Here is a 22866-nt window from a genome sequence, read left to right on the forward strand (position 1 = left end):
CTACCTCAGACATACAGTAGTTTACAGGTATTACTTGTAGACTAATTCTACTAAGCTCTGCCACCGCGTCAAGGTTCTAGCCCAAAGCAGAGTCAGTGCACAAATTGATGATAAAAACCATCAATTATGCACCGATTTGCACCAACCATGAGGCAAAATGACTATACCAAGATAATGACATATTTCTAACTCATTAATAACCCGATATGGTATTTAAAGCTGACTACCAACTACAGCCATTGAAAACAGTTTGATGTTGTAAGTTTCTTTCAATGCAATGGTATACTTGTAGGCATCTGTACTGGTGATATAGAGAGTGTATGGGCGTTATAATAAACCAGCCTGGTTATTACACGATATGATAGCTATAAAACACCTCCTGTGAGCGATCCTAATTACAAAAACTGAGTCTATAACAACAAGGAGACACACTATTTATCAATATATCTATCGTAAGGCACGATAGATCTATCGTAAGGCACGACTGATCACGCTCTGGAGTAGTATGCATATTATAAATGTTAAAGTTTATCCAGGTACACCCTAACAGTGCCACGAACATCCTGCCTGCATAGGGGGCACTGTAACATGGCTGGGGCACATGATGGGCAGCAGACTGAAACAAAACAAATTATCTTCTAATTAAAATAAGCATAACAATGTAGATTAGAGTTGTCAGGTCTCAGGTGCACACAACTCCTAAAACTACCATCACCGCACGCAACTTTGCGATAATGTTGTCGATCTAACAGAGTATTCATCATATTGTCTCCAATATGTAAATAAATAGCACTATTCGTGTGTGAATACATCTAATAAAAAACAATATAGCAAAGAATTGAACTAAGGACAGGCTGTTGTATCAACAAGGGTACTTGCGTGAAGTTGTAGCAAAGAAGGGCTCCACTTTCTTTCCACTTCCTTTTACACTAACTAATACTACCTTATCGAATAGCTTTATTCACTCACAGTAATTGTCGAGACCGCCTGCAACTGCTTCGAGCTCAAGAATTAATATAGCCTGAGCCCCACAAATCCCATAACAAAAGACTAGCAACACAACTTGACTGCTTTATGGTGATCAAGAGGTAACATTTGCTAGCACACGGAAAACTACTCTAAGAAATAAAATTGAATGTGGTTGTGAACCCTTACCCATATGACCGCACGGTAAGAATGCTATGCCAACTGGACCATCCATACAGATTTTGCATGTCAGCTGTGATTTCACGATCCTTGCCAAATCTGCAAGGTTAAAAAGACATAAAAAATAAAATTTTCAACCTAATTAAGTTTTATCATAGCACAAAATTATCTCCGTAATCCTTACCCATTGTGCTAGCCTGAGGGGTTTCTGGTTCATTACCGGACTGTCCTGGACCACTAGGTGCCTCAGCTTCAGCAGACTCCATTGGCTCCTCTTCTGGTGGTGGTGACATGGCACGCGATGTGCTTGGTTCCTCAGCGGTTGCTGCTGGTGGCTGGACTGTTGACTGAGTGGCAGCCTCCTCTTGATCTCCAGGTCCCTGAGGTGGAGTTACAACCTCTGGTGGTGCAGGCTCGCTGGCTATAGCTCTCTGTACTGCATCAAGTTGCCTTGCATCTTCTCTACGCTTCAGCATAGCTCGTACGATAGATGCCCGATCCATGAAATCAGGTCCGCCAAACTTTAAGAATACACAGTAGGCATGAGGCAGATATAGAATAAATGCTCTTATAACATGTAGCTCATATAACAAATTGTACATAACGTAAAAAATTTATGTAAATTTTTTGCTTTGTATTACATAAAAAATGTTATATAACGTAGAATGTCAAGTCGGTGCCAATTTTAAATTAGATTTGACCAACGATAATCTTGTAGCTAGCCTTAAAATATCGCTTTCTCCGCACATGTGAGAAAAAATGATGTTCTTAGAGAGTTATCTCTATTATATATACAAGTTTCATGGCATTTTAGTTTGTCGTGATAGATTGTCACATGTGCCGTAAAAACAGAGCCTAATAACTGCACAATTGTTCATAAATACTTAAAAGTGATCGATTAGTGCAGGTGTTACAGCGTCGGTCCACCAATTTGAATATCCCAAGTTGGAGTATCGTCAAAAACTATTTTTTATCCTAACCTTGACCTCTAAAAAAATAGACAACAAACTAGTAGACACAGCTCTTATTATAGTCAAAATATATTTTTGTCATTGCTTTATTGTAGACGTACATGTATGGTAAATATTTGTTATTAGTTTTACTTTGTAGAATAGACTTTGCTATCTAGAAAAACAAAAACAAATCATTGTAAATGGACGCTGAAAAAGTGCATACCTCCTAACTTATGGTGAAATTACCACAACTATGGACCATAAAATGGGTTAAGTGATAACAAAATAAGCAAAAAAGTCTAAATTATCCGTTTTGTATGGCTAAAGGGATGAGTTTGAAACAAATTAGGCAAGCTACATATATTTTACTGTTCGTATAACGTAAAATCCCTTTAATATAAATGTTCCTGGAACCGCTTATTTATGTTGCAGGATGTCCACTGTATACCTTATCTATTTTTATCTAAAACCCATTGGTTCGGCATTGTTTTCCCGTAGTGCATCGGTTTGGCTTATCAAAGTTGTATTACCACTTTTACTTCTAGCCGTGATGGCAGATTACAAGCTAAGTATGTACTTTTCATTACAGTAGACGCTCCTATAACATATACTTCCTATAACGTGTACTTCCTATAAGGTATACTTCCTATAGCGTATAGAGACAACATAAAGAATTTATGTGAAGTTTTTGCTTACTACTACATAAAAAATTCCATCTAACGCAAAGTGTCAAGTCGGGCTTCTCAAATTCGATTTGAATGTTACTCAATCTCACCGCACTTGCAAGAGAAAAACGACGCGCGTATAAAGCTATATCTACTATATATACAACTTTCGCAACATCCTCGTTTGTCTAACATAGATCATCATATGTGTAGACTGCTGCCAATTGTTCATAAATTCAAAGCAGACTACTGGCAGGTCTTTTTTAGAGTACCATAAAACCTCTAATTGAACGCCATGGCTCGCTATTTTCCAATCCTTGGTCTATAGTGGCAGTCAAATAGAGGCTGGCGTTGTATTTTTCAAATGACTCATCCGATTTTTGCTAAGATAAATTTAGCCCTTTTACAGACGAAGCGAATGTTGTCTATATTTTACCTCCTTTTTCTGGTGGAGCGGTATTAAACCTTTTGGATGCAATAAATCCGCTAACTTACATCAACTTGTCAAAGATCTCTTAATAAATATGCAGCTGCCGCGCAATTGTTCATAAATAAAAAGACGATCGATTGGTGCAGGTGTTACAACGCACGTCTAACAATCTGAATGTGACGAGTTGGAGCATCGCCGAAAGTTCTCTTTTATCCTAACCTTGACCGCTGGATATAGATAGTCAACAAATAACTAGGACCGCTTTAATAGTAATATTATTTTGTTGTTTTGCCTTATTGTAGACGTATAAAATACTTGTTATTAGTTTTACTTTGCAGAATATACCTTGCCGTTTAGAAAAAATGAGCAAATCGTTGCAAATGAATGTCAAAGATGTTTGCAAGAAAGTTGTCGATGCAAACCAATCATGCTGCAGTGATGGTACAGCCTACAAATTAGAAGAATTAAGTCAAATTTTGCCTTTTTACAAAGCCAACCGCCAAAAGGGTGAGTTCGAAAAGATCTTGAAACGGATTGGGCAATTTACATGTATTTTACTGTTCTTACAATGTAAATTCCCTATAACGTAAACGTTCCTGGAACGGAATATTTACGTTGTAAAGGCGTCTACTGTAGTAATTAATTTTACTTTTTTGTAGTTGTTTTTCTTTCAAAAGTTTTTTAAAAACTTTCGAAAGAAAAACATTACAATATCTACTTCTTTTTAATTTGTCATTTTCAAACATACCATTTCAGTTAACACGCCTTCAATTTCCTGTTCCACTAGCACTTATTCCTAGGTCAATCGCTAAAAGCTATGAAAACATTGCACATGGACAGATGTATGTTGCGCTATCTTGAGTGAGAATTGCCTTTACATTCTCTGTCCATTAGGTTAAATAAGGCACCCAGTGCGCTTCACTACCTCATTGATGTATTTAATTCTGATATCTCATTTCTACATTTACACCAGTACTGAATTGTACTAAATGGTATTCAGAATTTTGATGGATAGCTTCTGCTGTAATAGTAACCTTTTCATACACACTCTATTAACTCATTGTTATTATTAATTCAACATATTCAAGCTTTTTATTTTTTTTTCTCGGTTAGCATTAATTGTATAATTACCAAATTATATAAAATTATTTTTCATTGTAATCATTGTAGCAGAACAGACCTAATCTAGCCATTGCTTGCTAATTGTCTCACATTCAAACACCTTTACAGTTGTTTTATTTTTTCTTTATATTTATTTGAACTGCACAAAACACTTTTCTCATGATAGGAAGTTTACAAGTTAGAATGGTAAATGCTGTTTATGTTAAATATACTGTTCAACAATTGTTTTATTACTTGGGCAACGCCTGGAATTCATCAAGAGTACCTTTACATAATGCCTTTATAACAATGACAATAATATATATGATTAGCCGCAGTATTTATTAGGTATTCATCATGTTTCTGGCCTGTGAAACGAATAAAATGAATTATGGTGTAATCTTATAGGAATACCTGCTCCAACTTACAATGGTTCTAATATATGAAACATATCTCAAAACGAACTAACTTTACGTGTAGGAGCCTGGCTGTTAACACAAAAATCCCAAAACTGACGTAGCATATTCATAAAAAATGGATTTCAATGTACCCTCTCCTCTGTCCAATGCTTTGAGGTAAATTTATACTATAAAATTGCGAGGTGCAACGCTTCCTCTGAATTCACCACGAAAAGACACTAAGTTGGCATGTTAATCACCTAGTTGCACCAGCGACTTGTTCTGTATGGATGATATGTTTACTTTTGCCAGTGAAATGAACTATGACACAGCAAAACATAGCCACACATTAATGCTCAGCATATCTGTTTTTGTTTCGGAATTTTAAATAAACGGCCATGCAGGAACACTAACAAAAGAGAAATGTGACATCACTGAGTATTAATCACGACTTGGTATTGATCAGTCGGCTATAACAAACCGCTTCAAAGCGGCAAGCGCAGGTTGATAGATATTATAGTATGTGTGATCAGAGTAGCACGCAACACGCCATTTGCACATGATCTTAAACTACAAAATCACTGTCATGAGAAATGGGCTAATAAATACGGTCTAAATTCCATCCACCTTAAGACATTGACATATCGTACCTTAATGTTCTGAATAAGTGCACTTCTCACTTCCTCTCGTGGGTAGTCTGGGGAGATCATTTGAAGGACATTCTGAGTGGCTGTATTGTCCATTCTCGGCCGTAGCATCCTTGTTGTAACACTCTGAAAAGAAGAGATCCAAATGGATGCCAGGTATTTCACAAAGCGAAAGATTGTTGAATGTGTATGATAGCAATGACAGAATACATGTAGTTGTCATTGGGTAACTGGTGAAGTAATCGGTGAAACATTCTAGAATATTTCCATAAAACCACAGTATGAGAGATTTATGTTTATCTAATGGTGTCCATTCAAGTAAACATACTAAGTAAACATAATTGCAAATAGTACTTCACAATAGAAAATTATTAGTAAGACAATAGTATGCTTACATTTAGTTTAAATAAATATGAGCCACTTACGGTTGACACGAGCATACAATTCAACCTGGATATGCTAAGTTGATATCTTCTGATAAATGCTTCAAAAGTAAAAACCATCAAATGCTGGAACAAACAACCTAAATCTAAAAATCTAAATTATTTGTAAAAGCAAAAACTAATAAAGGAATAAGAAAGGGATTTTATTGTTAGTTTACCCGTAGGACCCATGGTTAAGTGATAGAAAACACAGAGAGACTTTAATTACACTAAATCTAGTATGAATTAATATAACTGAAACAATGTGTTTAATTATTTTTTTGTTAATTCTTTAATATTTACCAGCTTCTCACTTCTATCTTTTATTTACAGACTGCATAAGTTTTCAGAAAGTTCAGACGCTATAATATATATGTGACATACAAATATATACAATATTTAACAATATACTGTAAAACCTGTATTTGAACAACCCCTTTATTTAAATGGCACATCTATTTGAATGCCATCATTTCATTAAACGCCACTTCTATTTGAACACCAATTTTATTTGACATTCTTAATTTTCGCAAACTCATAATAGCAAGTGATTAGTAGAAAAGTGTCCACAAAACCGTACTAACAATCACTCGATTACAGCAATAACAATTAATTCGTTTGTTGTTTCTGTTCATATCAAAGTCCATTTTTCAACTCCACGTCCTTAAGTTGTTAGAAACTTTGAAAGCAACACCATAGAAATAATAGGTAACTGTATAGGGCTAATAGTAGTTCCATTTTTAACGCTGGCTTAATACTTCGATGTATGTGGAGAAAATTTTTTGCGCATTGACAAATGGAAAATGTGCTACTACGGTATTTTAAGGCTAATATTTTGAAGCTATTTTGATTACAGACGCTTTCTCTTTATTCGCGCTAAAAGTCTGTATTCACAATGGCATCGCATAAGTATTGCTCCACTAACAAATGGTTTGAACGCTAATATCGACTAGCTCAGCTGTTCAGAAGAGGAGTTGAGGTCAGAACACACTGTGGAAGGTATCGACCAGCTAGAAGAATATGAAATGGTTTCAAACGAAGGCAACAATCAGAACGCAGCTGGCTGGGCAAACGATGCTAATATTTTTGTTTTAAAAATGTTAATATTTGCTTTAAATGTTAATTTTTGTTGCTGCATGCATTATAATTATGGTTTGCTTTTGTCACTTGCTCTTGAATATATATTTGTAGCATTTGATAGATTATTATAAAACTTATAAACTTGCATATCTATAGCATATTATTTGATAGCATGATTGTGGTAATGTGAACTCAGCTTACAATGGATCGACGCTCCAACTCTATTGCACATCAAAAGCCAGTTTTGGCTGTAAACTGTAACAAACAACGATGAGCAAAAAGGAGATTTAATGCAACTTTATTAAATATAGATATAAAATAAAAATATAACTTCAAATTTAAAATGAAATAAAACACTAAAAAGCTCCAACAAATCGCAACCAAGGCTAGAAGCTTGGTTAATCGCAAGCAATATATATCAACTGTAAGAGACATGTATTAGCTTCCTCATGCACATTCATTTGAAAAATCGATAAAACGTTAGAGGTAAGTTAGCAATTTTTTTGCCTCCAAAAGGGTTAATGTTGCATCTCCCGAAGGAGAGTGTAACATATGGGCGACATTCGATTTGCCTGTAAAAGGATTAAATTTATATTCTTAACATCCAGACGAGGTGATCGAAAAATACAACCCACCCTTTATTTGAAAGTCTCATCTAGTAAAACCCCACTTTAAGGGAAGGGTTGAAAAATAGAACGCCATGATTTTTAAATAGAGGTTTTACGGTAACTGTGTAATGGCGATTTATCTCACACTTGACAATTTAGAGTGATACTTTAACTAAAACTCACGAACCTTCTAGTCTAATAGTACACTCATTCCAAGGCCTTCCATGCACACACAGACATGGAAGGCCTCACATCTTTTGTTAATATTTAATTGTAAGTTAAAAAATACAATTACATACTAACAAAATTCTTTTTACATAATATCACAAATTGAAATAGATGATTTGTAATATATCATGATTCGACATATGCAATATTTGAATCGACTGGTGACTTTTGGAAATTATGAAGCTCTAATTGCTAGCGCTGATAGCACCCTGCCATAATAGGTTTTACTTCTTCAACAAAGTGTAATCAAAATAGTGCATGGAAATATAGCACACCCACAATTATATTAGTGATGCTAAAGCTCTTTGGAAACCAAGAAAAGGCTAATAACGAAACTTGTAAATATATTAAGTTTTTGTAAGCTCAGACTTCCCTAACCAGGACCTTACGCAGATGAGAGGGTGATAGTCGACTGGTGAGAATGCAGCCGCAAAATGAAAAGATACATGGTCTAGATCAAGACTTAACCGAAACTAGCTGATGGATAAACTCTGATTCTTTATAGTATACATCTACATTGCAACAGCAGGTAGCTGATCGGTAACAGCTATATGAAAACTGTAAAATGCAACCCTCATCAAACAAACGTAAGTGTACTCTATGAAAGACCAGCTAGTAATCTGGACAAGAGCAAGAAGTATGCTATCAGATAACAATACAGTAGACACTCCTATAGAGTAAATTCTCCTTAATGTAAAGAATTTATGCAAAGTTTTGGCTTCGTATTACATAAAAAATTCCCTATGACATGAAGCATCATGTTGTGACAAGCTCACAAATTCGATTTGAATGTAAATATTGTGGTTAGCCTTAAAAATATTGCTTTCTCTCTTTCCGCACCTGAGAGAGAAAATGACATATAGAGTTGTCTCTATTATATATACTAGTATCCTGGCAGGCTAGCGTACCGTGAGAGATCATCAGGTGTATCGATAAAGTACAGATAATTAGTAAGGGGTAAATATTCAAGCGATCGATTGGTGCAAGTGTTAGAGCGTCGGTCTACCGATCTGAATGTCGTGAGTCAGAGTTTCGTCAAAAGCTGTCTTCCGTCACAACCATGAACCATTTTGACGGATAGACAGACAGATGGACAAATAGGCACTGCTCTTATTATAGTAAAGACATTTTTGTTATATTTAGACCTATATAACATTTTTTGTTGTTTTTCTTTTGCAAAATAGATGTTGTTGCCTAGAGAAAAAGTTGAGAAAAGCTGTCGATATAAATTAATAATACTACAGTTACTGTACAGTTATTAAATTTGAAAATCAAGTCTAGTTTTTTTATTTTGTGAAGACGCAAAGGTGTGCGTTTGAGAAGATCTTGGAACAGATTAGGCAAGTTACATGTTTTTCATCATTTGTATCACGTAAAATCCGTAATGTAATATTATAAATAATAACGTAAGATGTAAACTGTAAATTTTCTCGGAACGGATTGTTTACGTTGTAGGAGCGCCTACTATACAAGTATTTATCTACTGGACATATCTAACGCCTCACAAATACACTGAATTATTCTGAATGTTTATTATCTAAATATTCTCAAAAGGCTTGAATAACAGAGAGAATTACTAACATGTATCACTGGCTCCTTCTCTGGCTCCACATATCTACCATGCTCCTGTATTGTTGCTGCTATCCAATCCGCTCCTTTCTCTTGTATAACCAGCTGACATTCTGGTGACTGCCTAGCATGTCTTCTCCAAACATTGTCTGTTGGTGCCCAGTCAGCCATTTCAACACCACAAGAGAAGCAGCAGACAACATCCCCTCGCCCTGAATAAATTAAAAATAATAAAAATTAGCAATGAATGGATAGGATAACATTAATAGGATCTCTTGGGTTCATTCGTACCGTATAATGATGCCATGGCGTTCCTAGGTAAGACATACAAGTACTTAAATTCATTTACTGCCAAGTTTGCATGAGTGTAATGAAATATGCTTTGCTCAGCAACTAGTGCATGAGTGTCTGAATGCAAAGGTGACAATTTCACAATCGATGCTATCGAACAAGTGCCATCAGCAACAGCCACTTGAAAATGGTTGTAATCTTTCAGGGAATATTGCAATGATTACCACTCAAACCCAAGTAGAAAAACTATTCGGCCTGATATCTGGTGCTGATCAATATAGAAATATTTAAACTTCTTGAGAATGATCACAAATGTTGGTGTATTATAAATGCTTCATCTACTTGGCCAAACTTTTAAACAGGAGTCAATCCATGTTAAACACAAACATGGTATGATATCCATATCTCCAAACATATACAGTCAAACATGGATAACTCGGCCACGGATAGCTCGAAAACATGGTTAATTCGAACAGTTTCTTTGGTCCGTTCCCACGTAATGATAAATTGCTATATATAACTCGAACTCAACACTGTTAATTCGAACTGTTTTTTTGCCCAACGGCTACCGAAACGGTTGTTATCGCTTTAGAAAATCACTTTATTCAAAGCCATAGAGGTAAACCTCATCTTTTCGTAATTCATAAGCGTTGTTATTACCACCATCGGCAAAATAATTTTGTCAACGACTTTTCTAAAGGTTTGGTCAAATTTGATTTATACTGCTATACGATTAATAGCACGGGCTTGCCGGGTCACGCGCGCAAGGATATTCGCCCCGCACATACAAAACAAAAACAGCATGTTGTTTTGTATGTGCGTGGCGAAAATCCTTGAGTGCGTGACCCGGCTAGCCCGTGACGAATAGTTTTCCGACGTTGATTCCGTGTTGAATCAACGTCGGAATGTTGAATGTTTAAAACGTCTTGTGTTTATTAAACGTATACGTTGTCTTAGCTAAAAAACTATTCATCGTTTGACCTAAACACAGAATACGTGTGTACATTCAATAAGTATCCATTCAAAAAGCGTGAGTGATATACAATGTACCGTTAAACCTCGTAAAACTTTTAATTGAACTGCCTCGGAGTGTTGCTCTTAACGAATCCCAGGTAAAGTAAGGGATTTTTCTTTGGTAACTTTTTCTTGAAGTTGCATAAACTTCAAGAAAAGTCGGCAAAATTGATCGTGGGTAAAACGCTCAAAAGAAAAAGATGTCTTTTCTTTTGAGCATTTTAACAACGATCAAGTTTTGCCAATGTCAATCTAAAAAAAACGTCCTGGCAATAACATCACCTCAAACAACAAACCAATCTCAAGTGATAGAAAAATCTCTATACTTTTTGATAAAAACGTTTTAAACTTTACATTAGAAGCATTTAATTTGAAACAAGCCATTTGTGCTTTTGATTTATATTATAATTTGCATATGTACATGTATCTACTAATAAATAAGTAAATACATGGACTTGTGACAGTGCTCTGATAACTTGAACGCTCTGATAATTCGAACACTTTTGCTCGGTCCCGTGAAGTTCGAGTTATCCATGTTTGACTGTAGTTAGTTTTCTCTAGCAGTGCTAACTAGTTAGTACTAACCACATGTGATAGACTGACATGTAGATGACAGGTGGGACCAAGTTGATATAAACAAACTGAGTGTATGTAGATCAATTCTCCATCCTAGGATTAACTTGTGTAAGTATTAGATTATATACAGTAGGTTATAAAACATTCAGCGAAACCTCTATTTACAACTCTCCTAAGAAAACAACATAATTCCTTTAACTAGTTCCCAAGCCCAAAGCGGTATACATTATCTTATTAATAAATACTCTGTATAATTACAGATGGCAGTAGAGCAATTATTATACAAGAGAAAAAAAAAGAAATTTCAGGAAAAATAATTAGAAAAACGTTGTTTACTGTCTAAAAGCGAGTGAATCTAAGTGTAGCCTTGATGATGCAGAACATAGAACAGTGTCTAGATAGATTTAAAGATGTGCAGTGTACCTACTCAAACTATTTTCAACATCATGTACAGCCATACCTCGACATATGAGCTTAATGCGTTCTGCGCTCGTAAATTAATTTACTCGTGTCTCAAAGCACTATTTCCTATATAAAATAACTATGTGAGTGATGCTGTTGTCGAAAGCAAACTTTTGCATACTCGGCCCAATAGTGTAGGGGCCATCGATGACCGACTCGTATGCTAGTATCTCAAATATTCCTCGTATTTCAAGAAAGAAACTTTCTAGAAAGTCAGCTCGTATCTCGATTTTCTCGCATATTGGGGCACTCGTATGTAGAGGTACGACTATTACCTCCACATTTCTAAAAATTCTCTGAAATCAAAAACAACTAAAGATAAATAATGTTCAAATAAATGGACCCTAAAATAACATCTCTCCGACCATGAACAATGGTAGCAGATTCAAATGTCCCACAAAATAGGATTAAAGGCAGAGAAACAATTCACCTTTTAAGTTGTTGCAGCCTAATATTTTCCATTTAAAGTACATGCCCTACGCTAAGAATCTTGTCATGTCTACAGAGCAAGTTTCTAGCTAAACTACCAAATAAGTTCAGGTTAAAACACGTAAAATAAACGAGCTTTCCAAGTGTCATGGTGTTCCGATTCTTGGATATCAGTTACCCAATAAATAAAATGGTAAAGATTGGTTGTTGGTTAGAAAGAGCAGAAGTAATTCTAAACAATTTCCACATAAAACTTAGTGAAAAGCACATCATATTAAAGAGTGAGCATGGTGAATGAGTGAGTAACCCTTGAGGATCCTTTGACCAAGTACCTGGGTAGAAAAGTTGGTGTTCAATCATCTCAGAAGCCAGTTTGCTATTACCAGAAGGCCACGTAAGGAACGTATCTTTACGTCTCGAATCAACAGCAAACTCAGGGTGTTTCGTAGACTCGGTAATAATTCCCAATTCTGTCTCAGTTGATGGTAAAGGAAGTGCATCATCATTGAAAATATCAGCAAGTACATCAGGTATATTTCTCACAGTTTTCACGCCTGCATGAAACAATATGCTGAGCAAATGTAACGATATTTAAAATGTCTTGCCATTATTTCAGACACTGTAATGCAATGTAACAGATCAAGTATTCGCAGTCCCCTAACATTGGTGCACACTGAATGTGATTTGAATGAAAATTGACCTCATTTTGTCGTGAGCGTTAGTGTAATTGATCGACAGTAGATATGGAAATGTTTGGTTTCAAATTAAGAGCAGCTTCTTCGGAAAAAAGCAGTTTTTCGCCTCTTTAACCAATGTAAACCATCACAGAATAATACTGAATAAGCTCAATCTGCTGATAGAGCTATATTGTATTTCCCAGTTACAATGAATTCCAACATTTTGAAATATATCTATAATTAATTTTTCTTATATTTTATATCATGCTCAGACTCAATAGAATATGAAAACAGCTTAAAGCCCAAATACTGCAAAAGAGATGGTGCTTCTGATACAAAAATGCTCATGTAGATATCACAGATGTACGTGAAAAACTTGTTCTTGTCATCATATATTGGATAATCATGTCCACACAGCTGTTATGTGGGTGCAATCGTAATCTACACAACATGAATTTAGGTTCCAATTGAAAAAAAATTTTAATTATAAAAATGAAGTTATTGTGAAAAGAGTAACTCACCATTTTATCAGGTCTAGATGTTTGCGAGTAGATAACAACAAGAAAACTAGGTACGAATGCATTTAAATATCTGAGGAACAAAAGGCAATGTATTGGTTGAATGTAGTGATAGACATATGATTAATCTAATGAAAACACCAAAATCAAATGAAGACAAACTATGAGGCTTTGATCACCCACCTTGCATGAACTGACAGTGCATTGATTTCTTACGATGAACCACATCAGGTACCATGCTGTTAGTCCAGTCACTGATTTTCAGTTTGCAGTAGAAACATTCCACTGTATCATCAGTACCTACAAGATGAGACAACTTTCTAGTGTGTGCTACCAGGCACTGATCAGGGGTAGCAGCGATGTTAAAATTAATGTACTTATCTGAATTAATTCATACATAAATACAATTGGGAATACGGTTGCGCTTTTTACTTGCCTCATCGAGGATGGCACAACAATGCCATGAAAATTGAAAACATAACAAGGACAGCGGATTTGTAACAAATAAACAGTGCTACAATGTTAGATTTGTAAAAGATAAACAAAAGACTTGTAATCACAAAATCAGGAATATAGCACAGATTTAAGATTGGAAGCTTTTAGCATCTTGTGAAAGCTTGTTTGCATCTAGTCTTTTCCATTTAATTAAACTCTTTAACTCAACTGTCAACGGAACTCTCAAAATGTAACATTTTTAGAGGACTTAGAGATAAATATTAATGCGTAGCAGTATGGAAGAGCAAGAAACAACTTTGGAGCTTTGTTTAGCGGAATTAAAAAGATACAATATATCAAGGTATTTCAGCTCACGTTATAACTCTAACCTTTCAGCGCTAAAACCAGTCAAGTAACAAATACAATTTTAGATTCACTAGTGACTTTACACCAGCCGCAATTAATAAATTTGTAGGATACATTAATGATTGATCACGCTGCTACCTGATAGTTTTAGTGGGTTGTACGCTGAAATCAAATCAAAACTAGAGTTCCGTTTTATAACAAAGAAATAAGTCATAACAAACTCTGATAAAATGATAAAATTCAAAAGCTTTTATAATATTTTATTATGAAAACGTAAATTTACTAACTTTCTTAGCAGTCTTGCTGTTTCAAAAGCCTTCCTATAGGCAAACATACCGAAATCGTTAAAAAGCCACAGCTAACAAGTATAAAAAATTGATGAATCTTTTTATACTTGCTTGCCCAAGCATAGACAAAGTTCATCTACATCTCTTAATTTTAATGGTTGATGAGAATACGTTTGGCACATTGTAGTATTTTTAATAAATTTACAATACTAATGCCTTGACAGTTATGACTGAATGGAAACACATTTTTGAAATCATCTCTCTACAAATTGAATGGAAATTACAATCATTAAAACTACTTCTAAAATGCCGGTACGGTACTTGTAAAGCTACGGTTCTCTATCAATAGTCATGCAATAACGAACTATTACAAATCCACAAATCAAAATACTCAAGTAAAAAACACCATAAAGTTAAACCTCAGTGTATTAAATTAATTAGTTTCAATATTGGGTGTTTATGTTCAGACCCGTATTCCCTGGGGCGGCTAGCCGGCTGAGCCGCCCCAACTTGCAACCAGGGAATACAGGCATGTTTATGTTAAAACCATTGTCAGACCAAATATTCTTATAAAAATCCTTAAAAATTTGTTTAATATGACCCAAAGCCAAAAAATACAAAAACAAATAATTATGGTAATAATATGGAGCACTAAAAGAAATAGAAATAAAACTGCAAAAATTTAGAGGTAAAATAAAAAAATATGATAAAAATAAATTAACAAAACGATAATCTTTAAGTTTTCATTTTTATTCTAACTGAGAGACACGTGAAATGAAGTGCAAGCTCAAGCAGGGTTTGTGTCAGATGGTAGGGTGAGTGATAAAAAGACTTGATATAATTTACTCTAACTTACACCACATATCATTTAAATTAATTTGATTTATAATTTTTTTTACTCATTTTCTCTACTTTTAGTTTATAAAAATTGTGACGCTTCCAAGATTTCAGATGCGATATGTTGAATATGGCTTCATATGTTGAGGCAAGTATTTGTACACATTTAATGGAACATGTCAAGCAATTTGAATGTGAAGTGAGCGTGTTTTATTTCACCAATTAGCTAAAATACAACATTGAGCAAAAAAAAACATTGTTACAATTGTGGAGGACTGGGACATATACCAATTATTACGCACATTATATCCTTACTAGCACTTGCCCAAACTTCCTTTCTATTATGTAATCGTATTCCTAAACTGCCTTTCTATTATATAATCGTATGTTTACCCTGTGTGCAAATCTTATTATACTCTGTGCATCCTTTGTGTTATAAATAGACTGGTGGGCGCAATGAGTGAGCGCAATGAGTTGCGCTTGATATCACTGATCTAGTGGACGCATGTTGTTAAAGCTATCATTAATAAAACTATTATATACTCGCAAGAACTGATTATATTGACGCCTGCCTGGTTGGCGCAACAATTACGCAAGCAGGCTCATTGTAACCATCAGACGGAACTGCCAGGGTGGCTCTATAAGGCTAGGGATCGATCCACGGCTTTGTCTAGACTTGATCGGGTGTGCCATGGCATAAGAAATCAAGTCCTAAGGCAAGCCGCTAGTGGATCCAGACTAGCCTGAGATAGAGATTCAGAGGGCAGGCCGGGGTTTGGTTTCGGAGCAAGCCTGACTACCAGGTTCTTGTCTTGGACTGACTTGACCGCTCTTGGCGGGTCAATCAGGCCTCGGACAAGGCAGGCCAGTAGCTCAGGTTGCGTCTCCCTTGTTAGGAAGTAAAGCTGACTCAGCTACCGGAGTCAGTTCCTTTACACAATATCGATTAAATGAGAAAAAATAAATGAAAGCCAAATTTCTAAATGATAAGACATGATGAGGCCCACATGCACAGTGGCACTGTGGCTAGTCGAGAGACTGGACTCATAGAGGCTGGCATAGCTTGGCAATAGGTCGGTGTTGATTGTAAGTCGAGGTCTGACTGTATTTAAAATGCTCTGGCTTGTTTCCAAGTCAAGCATTCCAAATAAAGCATGTTCACTCAATTCTAACATGCACATAAATATTAAACCAAGCATTTACAAAGTTGGATGAAAAGCGCTGCAACGCTTTCCCACACATTTCCAATGCTTCTCTGAAATTGATAAGGATACTACATTTCGTGCGGCAAAACACCTCATTCTGACTGAGATATGCACCATAATCACATTGGTTAATTGAACTGGTGAAAACAGCTTGAACAAAAAGAGAAAATTTGAAGTGCGATGTCTTTATGATGAAAGTTAACTTTCCCGATTTAAAAAGCAGTATATGTCACTTCCAGCAAGTTGTGGATAACATTGCGTATGATAATCCTTTACATCCAGTTTCTAACATATTATAAGTTACACTTTGTTCAATCAAGTCCTATTGCATTTAACCCTTTCGCGGGCGAATTTTCAAAACTAAATCAGACTCCCATGGGCGAATTAATTTTCCAAAAAATCAAATTTTTTTAAAAGGTTCGTACACTTTTCTGTGTGTTATTATGTGCATATATCTATGTTTAAAGGTGCATATGTATACATGTATATGTCCATAGGCATATATATATATTATGAACAAATAAAAATGTATAACATAAAATATATGCTTTTCATAATATTTGTCTATTTACGAATGATATTTTCGAAAGCATTCTCCTTTACAAAGGCCAACAACAGTCTTTGCACCATGTACTTATTCGTGTAACAAAAAGCTCCCACAAAAATGTACTTCCTGGATTGACAGGCTCAAAAAACTTTTCAAAATACTCTACTGGTTGAGCATCTACTGGAGTAAATACTGGGCCTGTCACTGCTATAAACTGCTGAATTGTAGGAGATTTATATCTGTTTATGTTGGTTATATTCTTCCAGGCACTGGCATCACTCCTACTCACATCCTCATCATTACTGCTACCAGCCTTTTCATCACTGTCACTTCCAGATGTAAAGTCATTACAATCACAATTCAAACCTGATTCACTGTCATCTCTTGCTATTAAATCTAAAAAGTCACTGTCAGCTCTGAATCTCTTAGTAATTTCGGTACTAGTACTTGCTTTATTAGAATAATTTCGGGAGTTTCTTTTAGAAGTTGCCATGACGGTAAACTAAACTCTCAAAAAATTCGGTAAATAAAAGCTAAAACCGAAGCAAGAAAAATAAAAGTTGATAAATTATTTAGAACAATTTTCTAATTTTTTTCGAAAGTTTATTTATTCATCACTGCTAAAAACGATCGTTTTTTTTCAACCTTGAAGTCAATTTTTGAGGCTAACTGAAACTACTATATCGTAGCTTGCTATTGGTAAAAAAAGTAAACAAAAAACGACATTTAGCTAACCAGAAACGGCAATAATAAAATACGTTACCGAAACGACAAAAGCGTCGCACTGCCCATTAGCAGCCGTATCGCAAAGCGACAAAAACGTCGCACTGCCCGCGAAAGGGTTAACAAGGTTATTGATATGAACTGATCTCTCTGTGTGACTGCAAACTATAAATTGCGGCAGCTGGAGTCCTTTTCAGACAAGAAGATGAGACAATTCATGAACCCTCAACAAGGATTACACAACATCACATACATACTCAGGGTGATAAGTTTATTAGACGCTGATGAATCATCATATAAATTAATTGAAATGATGATTGCATAATTAATCACAGAGGTTAGAGGAGTCAACAAAGTCCCCACTTCTTTAACTATCATAAAACCTATATTTGAACCTCTATTAGTTAGGGAGTCTAGTAATTCAAGGAATCATATGACACGACGCATCTAGCAATTAGCCTGTACTTTCCAATGCGACTTGGAAATATCCAATGCGACTTGGAAATATCCAATGCGACTTGGAAATATCCAATGCCACTAGGAAATATCCAATGCGACTTGGAAATATCCAATGCGACTTGGAAATATCCAATGCCACTAGGAAATATCCAATACGACTTGGAAATATCAAATATGACTTGGAAATATCCAATCGCAATGATTGATTAGCGACATTGTTATCTGGTCTAGTATGTTCACTTGCATTACATGCATTGTGAGGAGAGCATATGTAGTAATGTGGTTAGAATTCTAACTGATTCATGTGCAAGTCTAGTCACATCTTGGCTAAACTGAAGAGACCTTTACCACAGCTGAAGATGAACCAAGATGCTATCAGCCACACTGGTAAGTGTGAATATTAATGTCGTTTGATTAGTATAAGTTTAGTTCGCATTACTTGGCTAGTAACTACCTATACTTTGCCCTCTCCAGCACTTAACACTCATAACTACATAACAATTACTAAGTATGAGTAGATGTGACACATTAAGCACATCTGGTGATTCAGTCATTAGCCTTTGCCTAGGTGGAAGTGAGTACCTTACCATGAATGTATATAAACCCTGAGGCTGCCAGTTCTCTTGGTGATACAATTGTTGATTTGGGCCAAGCATTGAATGTCTTTCTTCTGTGTGTTTCATAATTGAATGTAGAGAGAATTTGCTCAATATTTGGAGAAGGCTTCCTGATGATTTCTATGGACTGTTTGGGTAGGATTGACCTGGTAAGTAACGATCATCTTCATGTCAAACTCACTCCTGTATTCACAGCGGAGCCTTTATTTATGAAAGACTCTACATACCAAACTTTTAAGTTACGAAATATCTTTGGGTAGACACTTTTAGTTATTTCTAGATATGTGAGGACTAAAGGGCTTTTGTACTTTGGCCCGTTTGCTTCTGATGGTCTGAAATGGAACGCACCTTACTCAGTTTCCTTTGCTATCAAAAGTCGGTCAACAGCAAGTGTTTTTTGTTTGTGGTATAATTTGGAATTACCATTTATCGCAGTATCGAAGTAGCGTTTCTGTAACTTCGTTTCGATAACTTTCAAAGAAAGTTCAGCCTTTTCCATATGATGACAGTTTTTTATATTACTGATGTAAATAAATCTTTCCATTTGTGTTTTTTAGACGATTTATTCTAAGCAAAACAAATACAAAACCCCGCCTTCTGACCTCCTCTTCCAACTTCCTGAGGTCTTTTTTTAGTCACATCTAGACTGCCAACATCAAATGTTAGCAAACATGTCGTTTATAGTTTTTATTGACTATTTGTGTCTTTTCGTTTTTCAATGCGAACCTTTTCTATTGATCATGATCGATATGCGAAGAGTGGTTGACAACTGAGCATTGCAAGCATTATTGAGTACTGACCAAAAGTAATGCTAATTGCAAACTTCTAATTACACAAATGAATTACAAAGTCATGTGGTAAAATGGATCTTCATTGAATACAACATTGGAAACGCTTTTTATTGTGCCCTGCACAGGGTTGGCGCGGTTTAAACGGAGTGGTTTAAACCAGCCTGAAAAAAACCGGTTTTTATGGTTTTTCATTATTTTTTGTGAAAAACGTAATATTTTAAGCTCCTAGCGGTTCATGTGCGGTAGAAATGCAATTATATGTAATTATCAGCTGTGGAAGATTATTTAGGACACAGTAGTAAATTGATGGCAGAGCTCAAGTTGAAACTATCTGAAATCCTAGCACAATGAATTAGTGAATTTCATTTTTAATTGGTTTTCTCAAGTGATATGATGATCTCTTTACTGATGAAATATAAAAACCATGTGAAATATACTAATCCAATCATCGTCTCTAATAATGAATGAATACTTTCTCAAGTCTGGCCAGTGAGAAAGAATTACTTACAATTAGAAATTAAAACAATACAATCCTTTTTGGCAAAAGCTTTAAGTTTGCAAACTAATATTTCATTTATTGGGCACAAGCCAAAGTAGTTGGCTGGTTAGAATTCAGTTTATCAAGTTTTTTGTGTTTTGAAAAGTTAAAGTTGTGCCTCAAATTTCCAACATGCCTCGCAAACATGATCCGATTGGCAGTTTTTCACTCGAACTGCAAAAGGCAAAGGTTTTAAGGCAATGGTTTTAAGGCAATGGTTTTAAGGCAAAATGTAATAGGTGTGCTGTCATAACGCGAGGTCACGCAGATAGGCTTAAAGCTCCCGTAGCAAAATGTCAAGCTGAAAACACCAATTTAGACAGTGATGCTAATATTCAGGTGATCGAAGTTGAGTCATCTGCCACTGCTCCAAACACTAGCAATGCATCTGCATTATGCTCTGCTCTACACTACCACACGACTAATCACTTGGATTAAAATTCCTACTTATACATGGAGCTGTATGTAAAATATTCACTTTATGTGATAAGAAGTCTGCTCTGTATTTCATCGGCCATGTTTGATTTAAGATACATTCTGAAATTTCCATGTTTTCTCTCTTTTTTCCCATAACAACTCCCACAGTACCATCTTTAACAGATGATTCCACATATGTATGTTCAATACTCAATCATGCAGCTATAGTAAGTGATGTTAATTAGACTTAAAATTGCAAAAGCCTTGGTACAATTATAAAAACCGGTTTAAACCATAAAAACCGGTTTAAACCAAATAAACCTGGCTTTTTCATAAAAACCGTGGTTTTTTCCAACCCTGGCCCTGCAGAAATACGATCAGTATTTTTATAATGAGTTTATAATGCTGCACACTTACTTGACCTTTAAACATTCTACTAGTGCTGTCTACGTTATAATTAGTGAAACTTGATTGACAGCAAAAATTCTCATAAAAAGCTTTAGATATTAAATAACAGGCAGATTCTATAAATGTCATACAATTACATGAAGTTAGGGATGACAGGGTACCTGAGCTGACATTGTGTGCGATACAATTTATTCAGTTCTTCTGAACTGGTAGGAACCTCTTCAGCATCTGTGCCCTCCCCAGCACCCATTAAAAGTGTGATGTGTTGATCACTATGAGGTTCATTTGAGAATAACTGCGCTTCACCTTCATCCATTTGGCTTCCATTTTGAGGAGCTCGAAGAATCACTGGCCCAAACTCAACAGCAGACAAGGAATTATCAGGAAATGGAATTCCAACATCTTGACGGTTTGTCTGCGAGTGATTTTTTAAAAATGGGCAGCTTTTTGAATATACTCGGTGCCAAGCCAAAGGATCATGGGTAGAGTGCAAATTCGTCACTTCCAGTTTGCAAAAATGGCAGTGGTACTTCTGTGATCCATCGATGGCTGCTAGAGCAAATCCTGCACTGCTATATCGTATGGCTGGTATTTCAGAATCACGACCAGAATTGACAAATGTCTTGAGTCGATGACGCTCACTGGCATAATTTGCATTTGAAATTAAAACATCTCCCATCTCTGGTCACTCCGCAGTGCTGAAAATACACATTATATCATTGTGAGAACAATAAGTGAATGTTTCCTAATTGGGCTATAACTCTAAACCTTTTTCCTAGAAAAGTAACTTCAACTTATCATAATTTATATGTATCATTTTATATAAGGCCATCAGGTTATGATGGAACATAATCTGAAAGTCTTACAAAGAACCGAGGTTATATAAAGAACCAGTTATGACTCTGACTATAAAGTGAAAAAACAGGAAATCTATCGAAATTATCGAAGGAATTTGTCTGGTGAAATTTTCTGGCAAGTTTTATTTATATATATACATGTATACTGAGTAGCCTTACCTATTGTAATCTGCAATTTTTTTAAAACAAAACTCAAACTGCATACTATGCTTTGACTAATAATACCATTCACCATCTAGCCTTATCTATTTTAACATTTCTATATTATACGTTAATTTCATAACTAAAAATTTGTTGTCATAGATATGCATAACTATCTTTACAAAGCTTTAATTTGTCCACTTTTTGTTTAAATGTTGACTTGCAACAAAATTCCCATTACAGTTTATTTGGTATCAAAAGATTCACCATGTCTTGCTCTGCTGTGTTTTAGGTGCAAAATATATGGAAACGTGACTACAAGTTCTTAAAAGCTCAAAAACGAACAGTTAATCGCCGCCATCACGAAACTGCCATAGATTAGAATCTCTTTCCAAAACGGCTCAAATGGGATATAGTTGAACAAGATGGCTTCTGTTTATACTTTCATGCAACCTCATTCGTCAAAATATTTTCAAAAATATACTTCACGCATTCAATAAAACCAAGTCTATTGTCCTTACGTATCTATTTTATCCTAATTGTAAAGCTGTCAGTTGAGCACTGATATCTCAAAACCTACTATAAAAATTCGTTTAATTTGTTAACCTTAGCTCGAAGGAGTGCATATCATCCTCTGATGAACATGAGGAGCCTGTTGGTCACCTGTGATAGTCAAAAAATGCTGCAGAAACTGTTCGCACGATTTAACTGAAACTATGGGTCACATGATCAGATTATGGCTAGATCATTAGACCAGACTGAAACGATACTGTGAAGTAGCGAGCATTTATATTTGATATGGGCTTTCCGGTAGAACCCGAAATATTTGTCATAAGCTAGTGCTACGGGACGTTTTATATCAAGCCTTTTATTGCCCTTTTAATTCACGTGAGAACATCACAGGTCAAAACAATAACCAGATAGATTGACTACGTTAGAGAAATAAACTGATTCCAATCTACGGTGGTTTCATGATGACAGCGATTAACTGTTGGTTTTTGAGCTTTTAAGAGCTTGTAATGAC

At 35.5% G+C, this 22866-nt stretch overlaps 2 protein-coding genes across 2 annotated transcripts in view; both read right to left on the reverse strand.

Annotated features, from left to right (window-relative positions):
- The window catches only part of LOC137406472 (fumarate hydratase, mitochondrial-like), a 163043-nt gene that overhangs the window by 136232 nt on the left and 3945 nt on the right, over window positions 1-22866 (reverse strand). The gene's annotated exons all lie outside the window — the stretch shown is intronic.
- On the reverse strand, window positions 494-21269 carry LOC137406119 (baculoviral IAP repeat-containing protein 7-like). Its single transcript, XM_068092652.1, has 9 exons — window positions 21006-21269; window positions 18661-18836; window positions 13398-13514; window positions 12352-12573; window positions 9260-9459; window positions 5344-5466; window positions 1331-1667; window positions 1156-1245; window positions 494-616 (listed from the first exon to the last, which is right to left on the reverse strand). The coding sequence occupies exons 1-9, from the start codon at window positions 21158-21160 to the stop codon at window positions 522-524; spliced, it is 1515 nt and encodes a 504-aa protein (XP_067948753.1). The 5' UTR covers window positions 21161-21269; the 3' UTR covers window positions 494-521.

The sequence above is a fragment of the Watersipora subatra genome, chromosome 10, assembly GCF_963576615.1.
Source record: "Watersipora subatra chromosome 10, tzWatSuba1.1, whole genome shotgun sequence".
In the NCBI taxonomy this organism is placed as follows: Eukaryota; Metazoa; Bryozoa; class Gymnolaemata; order Cheilostomatida; family Watersiporidae; genus Watersipora; species Watersipora subatra.

Coding starts and splice junctions, on each gene's coding strand:
- LOC137406119 (XM_068092652.1), bottom strand. CDS start 21,160: ATGGATGAAGGTGAAGCGCAGTTATTCTCAAATGAACCTCATAGTGAT. Junction 9,460..12,351: donor ACACCAACTTTTCTACCCAG/GTACTTGGTCAA, acceptor TAATTTATTCAG/GGCGAGGGGATGTTGTCTGC. Junction 5,467..9,259: donor AGAAGGAGCCAGTGATACAT/GTTAGTAATTCT, acceptor TCTTCTTTTCAG/AGTGTTACAACAAGGATGCT.